The sequence below is a fragment of the Garra rufa genome, chromosome 25 (assembly GCF_049309525.1).
Source record: "Garra rufa chromosome 25, GarRuf1.0, whole genome shotgun sequence".
NCBI classification, from domain to species: Eukaryota; Metazoa; Chordata; class Actinopteri; order Cypriniformes; family Cyprinidae; genus Garra; species Garra rufa.
The window spans coordinates 12014205-12024946 of NC_133385.1; the positions used below are offsets into that span (position 1 = coordinate 12014205).

At 35.3% G+C, this 10742-nt stretch overlaps 1 protein-coding gene across 1 annotated transcript; it reads left to right on the forward strand.

The window, feature by feature from the left end:
- Window positions 1-707: 707 nt before the first annotated feature.
- On the forward strand, window positions 708-9961 carry accs (1-aminocyclopropane-1-carboxylate synthase homolog (Arabidopsis)(non-functional)). The gene is made up of 12 exons (XM_073832032.1): window positions 708-773; window positions 912-981; window positions 1093-1159; window positions 3864-3961; window positions 4096-4173; window positions 4263-4363; window positions 4776-4865; window positions 5091-5136; window positions 5227-5368; window positions 8043-8185; window positions 8275-8428; window positions 8525-9961. The coding sequence occupies exons 1-12, from the start codon at window positions 718-720 to the stop codon at window positions 8932-8934; spliced, it is 1455 nt and encodes a 484-aa protein (XP_073688133.1). The 5' UTR covers window positions 708-717; the 3' UTR covers window positions 8935-9961.
- Window positions 9962-10742: the final 781 nt, after the last annotated feature.

Here is a 10742-nt window from a genome sequence, read left to right on the forward strand (position 1 = left end):
AACCAGGCATAAGGTTAAATTTTACAAAACTGAGATATATACGTCATATGAAAGCTCAATAAATAAGATTTCTGTTGATGTATGGTTTGTTAGGATATGACAATATTTGGCCGAGATACATCTATTTGAAAATCTGGAATCTCAGGGTGAAAAAAAAAAAAAAATACTGAGAAAATCACCTTTAAAGTTGTCCAAATTAATTTCTTAACAATGCATATTACGAATCAAAAATTACATTTTGATATATTTATAGTAGGAATTTTACAAAAAATCTTCATGGAACATGATCTTTACTTAATTTCCTAATGATTTTTGGCATAAAATAAAAATCAATAATTTTGACCCATACTATGTATTTTTGGCTTTTGCTACAAATATACACAGAGACTGGTTTTGTGGTCCAGGGTCACATATATCATGCTATCATGGAGTCTTGAGGAATGCGCTCTTTTGGCCAGTGAGCAACCACCCGAAACACCCTAGCAACTGAATAAAAACATGCTAGATGCCATTCAGAACACCTTAGCAACTGCATACCAATGTCTTAGCAACCATCTGCAACACCCTATAATGTTTTGCAAAGGCAAGCGCCACTCACATTGTCTTTAGACGAATATTATAGTCTAACACAAGACTTTTACATGCACAAAAATATAGAGAATTGTGACTGAGTTTGGATATTATTCTTGGTTTCTCCAACAGCTGATGCGACCTGATATGCTTCACATTGAACCTTCTATTTTACAATACCCCAATTGGAAAGGCCACAGTTTGTAAGCCACCATTTTCATTTAAATGCTTGTTTTTTGGCCAAATCTATAATTAATTTGACTCTGGGCTTTTGTGAAAAATCCCATGCTCAGTTTTCATTTCGCAGTATTGATGTTCTTGTGTCTTTCTTTTCCTTAAAGCCTTCGAGAGGAAGTTGCTAAGTTCCTGTCAGACTACTGCCGCTCTCCCAAACCTCTAAAACCCGAGAATGTGAGTTTTTCTGCTTTATTTTATTGTGTGATGTTATTTCTGTAAGTCTTCCTCTTTCTGTTGAAAGGGAAATCCTGACCACATGCTAATTTTCTTCGGTTCTTTTCGCAGGTTGTTGTTATGAATGGTTGTGGGTCTCTGTTCTCGGCTTTGGCAGCTACGCTCTGTGACCCAGAAGGTATCGGATTATCTGGTCATCACAGAATAAGACTAGTGTCATGTCTAATTGTGTTGGGGTTGAAAGATTTTTTGGAATATTATCAATATTTGTTTATTCAAAATACAGTAAAAATTGTAATGTAAAATATTATTCAGAGTTTGTACAAGGTACCTAAAGTGCTTAAAGTACTTGAATTTGACTTTTTGAAATTGAAGGCCTGGAAAGCTCTTGAAAATAGCAGTATTTTTGAAGAGGTACTTTAAAAGTGCTTGAATTGTTGAGAGACAATGCATCTATGAAATAAGTGTTTAATTTCTGTCAATAAGCACATCTTTTCACACAATTCAAAAAACATTATACCTTTTTCGTTTATTTTAGTTAATTGCAGAAAATACAGTGCCTTGCAAAAGTATTCATGTATTCACATTTTGTTGCAGCATTATGTTAAACTGCGTTAAGTTAGTTTTTCCCCACATCAAATTTCACTCCATACACCATTGTAATGGCAAAGCAAAAACCAGATTTGCAGATTTTACAAATTTATTAAAAATAAAACACTGAAATAAGTACATTGCATAAGTATTCATACCTTTAACTCAGTACATAGTTGAAGCACCTTGACAGCCTCAAGTCTTTTTGGGTATGATGCGACAAGCTTTGCATCTGCATTTGGCAATTATCTGCCATTCTTTGCCTCACCTTTTCACCTCTCAAGCTCTGTCAGCTTGGATGGGGGCTGGCAGACATTTTCTAGAGTCCTAGTTGTTCCAATCATCTTCCATTATGGATAATGTGCAGCAGATTTTTTTCTGAACACTTCCCTAGATCTTTGCCTTAACGCAAGTCTGTCACTGAGCTCTACAGGCAGTTATCTTGACCTCAGGACTTGGTTTTTGCTCTTATATGCATTTTCAGCTGTTAGACCTTTTCTGAGAGGTATGTGCCTTTCTAAATCACACTCATTCAAATGAATTTGCCACAGTTTAACTCCACCTGAAGTGTAGTAACATCTAGAAGCAATATGAATGCTCCTGAGCTAAATTTCGAGTGTCCCAGAAAAGGGTATGAATACTTATGCAACAGGATCTTTTCCGTTTTTTATTTTTAATAAATTTGCACAAATGTTAAAAACCTATTTTTTGCTTTGCCATTATGGAGTAGGGAGTGTAGATTGATGTGGGAAAATAAGTAATTTAAAGTAGTTTAACATAAGGGAGCAACACAACAAAATGTGAAAAAAATTAAGGGGTATGAATTTCGCAAGGCACTGTAAATCAAATGATTTGCAATCTGCGCTTCAGAGCATGGATTGTGAATCATTTGATTCAGTTCTGGATTTCAGTGTGGGTTCGCAAATTATTTGATTCAGTTCGGGTCTTCGAAGCGTGTATGGCAAATAGTTTGTTTTGAGATCAGGATTTCGGAGCGATTTTGTGAATCTTTTTTTCTTGAAACAGTAGAAAACATTAAACTATTAAGGCAGTACAGTACACACATAAAAACTAAACAAGGAAAAAGAAATACAGTATACACAAATACAAACAAAATGAACTGTGGTTAAAGTGTAGTATACTTTGTAATACTTTAGTAGTTCCCTTTATTTTTGCCTTTTTTATTAGTATTTTATTATCTATTTTTCTTTTACAATTTAGAATTTAAAAGAAGATGTTGTTTCAAAAGTGAGATCTCTGAAGTCCTTAAAAATCACAAAAAAAATGCTTAAAGTCCTGGAATTTCATTTCACAGTATCTATACAAACCCTGATTATTGCATAATTTAAAAGTACGGTTTTCCATTTTCATGGATTTTTAAATTTATTTTATTCCTGTGATGCAAAGCTGAATTTTTAGCATCATTACTCCAGTCTTCAGTGTCACATGATCCTTCAGAAATCATTCTGAATCAAATATGCTGATTTAGTGTCAATGTTGGAAACGGTTGTGCCACTTTTTTTTTTTTTTTTTTTTTTTTTTGCAACCTGCGATACTTTTTTTTAGGATTCTTTGATGAATAAAAAGTTAAAAAGAACATAATTTATTTTAAAAAAGGAATATTTTGTAAAAATATACACTACCATTTAAAGTTTGTGGTCAGTGCGTTTTTTCTTTTCTTTCTTTCTTTCTTTCTTTCTTTGAAATAAATTAATACTTTTATACAGCAAGGATGTGAAAAAATGCTGTTCTTTTGAACTTTTTATTCATCAAAGAATCCTAAAAAAAAAAAAGTATCACAGGTCTCCAAAAATTATTAAGCAGCACAACTGTTTCCAAAATTGATAGCAAATCAGCCTATTACAATGATTTCTGAAGGATTGTATGATGCTGAAAACTGAGTAATGGCTGATGAAAATTCAGCTTTGCATCACAGAAATAATTTATATTTTAAAGTATATTCAAATGGAAAACTGTTATTTTTATTTGCTATAATATTGCAACTTTTTCTTTTTTTATCAAGTAAATGGAACTTTGATGAGCATAAGAAAAAAGAAAGAAACATAAAACATACTGCTCCCAACCTTTGAATGGCAGTGTATAATTTATTTATTTATTTTCGAGAACCGTGATGCTGCTTTTTATTAGGATTGTTTGATAAATAGAAAGTTTTGAACTTATTTTAAATTAAAATGTTTTGTGCCATCTTGCTGATTAAAAGTATTAATTTCTTTTTCTAAAAAAATAAAAAGTGAAATGTCTGAAATGTTTCTTGGTACTGTGTGTTACAGATGCCATTCTCATCCCGTCGCCCTTCTATGGTGCAATAACAGAGGATGTGGCCTTGTACAGCAGTGTCAAACTACACCACGTGCCACTTTCTAGTCAGGTGTTTAGCGAAAAGTCCATTTGTAATACATCATAATGTAACACTGGCATGTTATGGTGTTTTTTTGTTTTTGTTTCTGTTTCATGTGGCTATACATCTTACACTCATGTTTGTATTTTACGGTGTTGGTACAGCCCACAGGAAGCGATGTCAGACCGTTCCAGCTAACTTTTGAGAAATTGGAGAACTCTTATAAAGAAGCCAAGAAAGAGGTTATTTTTTAAAATTAAACATACAGTGTATACATATGCTTGAAACTCACACTGTATGAATTTCTTAAAGTTGTACTTTCTTTACATAGGGATTGAACATCAAAGCCCTTATCCTATTAAACCCCCACAATCCACTGGGAGAAGTGTACTCGTCTGAAGAGATGATCAGCTTTCTGCAGTTTGCCAAAATGTGAGTTCTCACAAAGCCATTCTTTTATTCAGATTCATATCTTTGATATCTGATATAAACCAGTGGCATTTTATCAATGCAGAAATATTATTGGCACGGTTATTACAAAATTGAAAATGACAAGAAACTACCAATTAAAGTCAAAAATCACATTTGCACTTCACAGTTTGGCACACTATTTGTTCTTTGAAGTTTTAGAACAGCGAGAGAATGAGTAAATAATGAAAAACTTTTTGGTTGCCTAACTTATGGGTCTGTGATCGCAGTTTGTTTTCCAAATGTTTTCACATGCTTCATTAAGTTGCACGTTATTGGTGAGAAATTACATTTGTGTTCACGAATGTCATTTGAATTTGAATTTCCGCCCTCGGCGGCACTAATTTATTCATTCTTTTTCTCTCATTTGCTCCAGGCACGAGCTTCATGTGATCGTGGATGAGATTTATATGCTCTCTGTGTTCAACGAGACGGACACGTTTCGCAGTGTTCTTAGCTTGGATGGGTGAGAGACGTGCATAAAATCTCTCTCCTATTTCTGCGCTTTTTTTAGTCTAATTTTCTGAGTTTTCTGCTTAATGAACTAATATGCCCTGAGCTGCATTTGAAACATACTTCATTAGGTGTCAAGGAAAATTAAATCTTGTGTTTAATGAATCCGTGTCAAATCTCTTAAAAGTATTTTGTCAACAATTTATTTTCCTCACAAACTACACAAATGTTTCCACAGGTTGCCAGATCCACAGAGAACCCATGTTATGTGGGGCGTCAGTAAGGTATGTCAGTATTTCAGCGGTCAGAAAAGCATTTTCTCTGATTCCTGGCATTGTTTTATTGCATTCAAATATTGTTGTGTACATGTATAGGACTTTGCTATGTCAGGCATGCGAGTTGGCATGGTCTACTCTGTGAATAGAGATTTGGTTCAGGCCCTGGATCAGCTGGGCTTCCTCCACGGAGTCCCAGGACCCACACAGTACCAGATGGCCCAGCTTATCAGAGACAGAGGTACACAGCTATGGCTGATTTACAATTCTCATACATTCCACCCTGCAAGATTAGTCTTGGTGTGTCTCAAATCATACTGTCAAAAGGATGGTTTACCGTTTTTATTGACTTTTACACAATAAGCTTTTCTTTTTCAGTTGAAAATTGTTTTTTTTTGGTAGGGCTGGGTGATAAATCGTTAAACGGATAGTTCACCTAAAAATGAATTTGATGTTTATATGCTTACCTCCAGGGCATCCAAGATGTAGGGGACTTTGTTTCTTAAGTAGAACACAAATAAAGATTTTTTTTTTCAAACCGTTGCAGTCTGTCAGTCTTATAATGGCAGTCAATGAGATCCACGGCTGTGAGAGTAAAAAAACATACACAGACAAACCCAAATTAAACCATGTGGCTCATGATGATACATTGAGATCTTAACACAGAAAACATTCAGTCTGTGCAAGAAACTAAACAGTATTTATATAATTTTTTACCTCTGATCCATGGCAATGTCCAACTGTCCTGAGCGCGTTCAAAACAGCTGGCTCCTGACGAAGAGCAAGCAACCAGTGTTGTTTTTGACAACCATCTTAGATTTAGTCTTAGTCTTTTGGACTAAAATGCTTCTTAGTTTTAGTCAAATTTTAGTCACTTCTATATGTGATAGTTTTAGCCCAATTTTAGTCGACGAAAAGTCAAAAAGGTTTTAGTCTAGTTTGTCAAAAAAAGGGAAAAAAGTAGTCTTTTAACAAATTAATGTAGGTCAGTAAGTATTTTGCTGTTGGGTAGTGTCACTTATAAGTTCTGAAAATAGCAGATCTATAGTTCAACACAATGTGAGCTTCAGGATCGACTATTTTCACCAATAATTACAATAATGAAGGAATGTTTTAGAACATAAAAGACAAACAAGGATGGAATGCTAAAACGGCTTGCCATACTAGTATAGCAAAGAGTATTTAATGCTAAAACGGCTTGCCATAGCGTCAGATACTTAAGTTTTAATTGGCATGCACAATAAGCAGAAATGTCATGCATTTTAAATGTCTGACAGACCACCCACTAACATTTTCGTCTATTCTCGTCTCGTCAACGAAAACTCACACACGTCTCGTCATGTTTTAGTCATCAACGAGCCATTTTTATCTCGTCATCGTCTCGTTATCGTTATGAAAAAAAGTGGCGTCAACGAAATGATTTCGTCATCGTCATCGTTGACGAAAACAACACTGCAAGCAACCATAACTTCAGTCGATAAGGCTCAAAAGTTGGGAGTCAGTAAAAAGTCAACACTCCCGGATGAGTTTGCGCAAGCAAACGTAATCTTTTAGTTTTTAATCAGTTGCAACAATCAGGATATCACAATCTCTCTGTGTAAACAATGAGTGACGTATACATGCGACAGATCATGTTGATGCATTACACGCCGGCTGTTGTGAACGTGCTTTGAGCTGGATCAAAGGTAAAAAATGATATAAATACTGTTCAGTTTCTTGCACAGATCGATTGTTTCGTGTGTTAAGACCTCAATGTATCATCACGAAACATTGATTTTGTCTGTGTATGTTTTTTGACTCTCAAAGCCATGGATCCCATTGACTGCCATTATATGACTGCAACGGTTTGAGTTAAAAATCTTCATTTGTGTTCTACTGAAGAAAGTCACCTACATCTAGAAGGCTCTGGGGTTAAGCAGATAAACATCAAATTTACATTTTTGGGTGAACTATCCCTTTAACGATAATTAAACTTGAAAGAAATAAAAATTATAGGTATCGACTGATATGGTAAAAAATTTGATTTTTTTTTTTTTTTTTTGTTGGTCCATATTGCCCATCTCTGCTTTTTGGCCATTTGTTTACAGAACAACAGCGTTTTGTAGGCCTGAGGTCGTAAACATTTGAAACAGGTTTTGAAGTGCAAGTTTAATAGTATTTTACTCAGCCTCATGTCATCCAAGATGTTCATGTTATTCTTTCTTCAGTCGAAAAACATCCAGGGTTTTTCTCCATTTACTGGACTTTAATGGGGATCAGCAGGTCCAAATTTCAGTGTCAATGCAGCTTCAAAGGGCTCTACACGATCCCAGCCGAGGAGTAAGAGTCTTATCTAGTGAAACGATCAATAATTTTCTTTAAAAAATAAATAAATAAATAAATGATTTAATTTTTAACCAAAAATGCTCATCTTGCACTTGCTCAACTTCACGCATTACGTAATCACATTGGTGAAAAAAGTCAAACCCTTTACAAAAAAAAAGTTTCTACCCTACCTTTTTGAACCAGAGGACACAGACGAAGAACAAAACTTGAGTTGCGTGCATTTGTGGCTCAAAAGTATAGAAATTAGTTTTTTTTTTTTGTTTTTTTTTTTAAATGACTGATCGTTCTGCTAGATAAGACCCTTATTCGTCAGCTGGGGTCGTGTAGTGCCCTTTGAAGCTGCATTGAAACTGCGATTTGGACCTTCAACCAATTGATCCCCATTGAAGTCCGCTATATGGAGAAAAATGCTGGAATGTTTTCCTCAAAAACCTTAATTTCTTTTCAACTGATGAAAGAAACACATGAACATCTTGGACCATTACGACTAGATCTCAAGAACGTCAACGGTCTCATTCAGACTGATTCATTAACAAGAATGATTTGATCACAACAGCACATGACTGAGCGAGATTTCTTGCCGTTTCCAGACTGGCTCAATAGTGAGTTCCTCCCGGAGAACAGACGCAGGCTACGAGAGGCTCACAGATTCATGACAGAAGAGCTGAAGAAACTGGACATACCTTTCTTGCACAGAAGTGCGGGTTTCTTCATCTGGGCAGACTTGAGCAAGGTGAGCACCTTCAGAAGAGATTTATGCATCCAAACTCCAAATCATTCAAGTTCAGACAATTTCTGATGATGTTTTTGGTGTTTGAGTAGTATCTAAAGGAGAAGACGTTTTCTGAGGAGATGTCTCTGTGGAGGTGTTTCCTCAAGCACAAGGTCCTCCTGAGCTGCGGACAGGCCTTCAGCTGTGTGTCTCCAGGCTGGTTCAGAATCATCTTCACTGATCAACTGCACAAACTTCAGCTAGGTCTGTCGATCAATCTCATTTCCATTTCAGTTCCTGTCTTCTTGTAGCTTCTAAGATGTGATTGGCATTTATTCCTTTCACATCCTTGTTTTCCAGGTGTGCAGAGGATTAAAAGCGCATTAGAAGAACTTAAGGGCTCTTCGGTGTTTGAGACGCAGCGGACAACAAGTGATAAACAGGATGACAACTGTGGGACAGCGAGAAGGGAAGACACTAAGACAACAGATGAGTGCAAAAACCAAACACTCAAGACTTCAAGTGTTCAAACCAAACTTGACACAGTCCACATTAAGACAGAGCCCGTCTCATTGGCTGATGAGAACTTTACGGTTATGAATGGCCAATCGAACATTCGCCCAGAGAGTCTGGACTCTCTGATTGGTACTCTGCGACAGCAGATCCACTCATCTGATTGGCTGGATAAGCACAAGCCTGAGCTAGCAGCTGGACAGGATCCAACACAATTGGATGTTTTCACAGACCTGCTAGATAAAGCCAGGAAATAGACGAACAGTGGTAGAAACAAGTTAGTGCAACGAAACTGTCAATACAAATGCTTTTTTTTTTTAATGAATGATACTTTCACCTTATGTACAGTTTAAAGTTAAAGTCTGTAATTGCAAAAACAAAACACAGTGGCAATCCCTGTAATTAGAGATTGAAACAATTACGGAGAGTCACCACAGCAGTATGAAAATGTTTTTGTCAGATGTTTTTGTACTTTAATTATTACCCTGGCTGTCACAGTAATTGGGACTGCCCTTTTAATTGCACTCATATAAAATTCTAAGCATCCACTCTATTGTATTTGAAATGATGCAAAGTGGTCTTATTGTGAGGAATCAATTGGGTTTAAAATTAGAATTTAGATATATTATAACTTTCAGTACCTAAACCTTGGTTCTCATTGCTGTTTACTGCAAAAAATTCTTTGCCTATTTTTATTCTCAAAATTAGTTTTAATTAGACTTTTCAGTTAAAATATATGTAAGAAACAGCACTGCATAACATATCTTTAAAGGGAACCTCGAATATTAACACTTATATGTTTTAATATAACAAATTATGTCTCTTACTGAAATATGTAGTAAAACACCTATGAAAGATTGACATTATTTGAAAAAAATCCACATCGTTTTATACATATTTTGTAGTATGGGGGACACCATTTCGATAATGTAAAGTTGTTCCATTTGGTGAGCTACTGCTGCTATCTGTTGCTATTTTTACCACAACACAACTCTAAAATACTGATACAATCCCATGTGGCTTTTAATTGTGGTTTTCAGTCGAAGGACAACAGAGAAGCGATGTCTTCAAAGCTTTTCCTAGAGATAAGAAGAGGAGAAAAGAATGGGAAGATGCCTCTGGGAGAATAAAACTTCCTAAAGACCAGCGTCTTTGTTCTCTCCACTTTAGCCCTGATGTATTCGAGGCTTTTAGTAGACCACAGCTACTGAAAGAGCTTGTAAACGGCAAGAGACAAGAAACGGTAGATGCCATCCTGGCAGGATGTAAAACATGCAGATGCTTGTCATGACGCTGTAGCCACTGAAGGCATTTCTCAGCATGTTTCTCCCATAGTCACAAATATGTATAAAACTAAATTGTTATTTTTTTAATTAAACCACTCAAGTCTTAATATCCAGGGTTTCCTTTATTTTGAGTGCAGTGAGACAAAATGCTATTAAAGAATTCGAGATAGTCTATAACAAGTCTTCATATCTTAAAGTATTATTTCTTAAGTAAATTGATCTTCTTTAAAGAATTTTAAGATATTTTTACTAAAAAGACTAATTAAAAACTTATTAAGAAGCATTTTTAGAGCGTTCCTATTTGTGTGTAGCACCTACAACTGGACCTGCACATCCATCCGAAGGATCCCAACATTAAAAACGAAACACAGATGATGTGTTTTAACAAGATCCTTGATCATTTCAATCATATCTTAACAGGTTGAGTGGCAAAAATTAGTTTGGGCTTTGCAAAGAGACTTTTATTGAAAAATATCTTTATTAACAGCCAGTGTGTAAATGCAAAGTTCTGGTGCTCATTTTTATATAAACGTCTTAAATGCAAAGCACCAGAATAGACGTTTTAAGTGCAACATTTTTTATGTTTATTTTTTTCATTTTCTGTAAATTACTGTTTTATTGTGCAAAAAAATATTACTAGTTGTATAAAGTGAACCTCAGGGGAAAACAATGTATGATATAACTCCTCTAAATTGATTTTAAATCATTTTAAGATTTTGTTGCGGGGGGAAAATTGTTTTCGTTGACTTGGCAATCAGTTTCAGGATAAAAAAAAAAAT

What these genes read in the sequence shown, in the direction of transcription:
- accs (XM_073832032.1), top strand. Translation starts at nt 718, where the DNA reads ATGCTTCACATTGAACCTTCTATTTTACAATACCCCAATTGGAAAGGC. An exon ending in ACGTGCCACTTTCTAGTCAG is followed by an intron (nt 3,962 to 4,095) that starts GTGTTTAGCGAA and finishes GTGTTGGTACAG; the next exon opens with CCCACAGGAAGCGATGTCAG. An exon ending in AGTGTTCTTAGCTTGGATGG is followed by an intron (nt 4,866 to 5,090) that starts GTGAGAGACGTG and finishes ATGTTTCCACAG; the next exon opens with GTTGCCAGATCCACAGAGAA.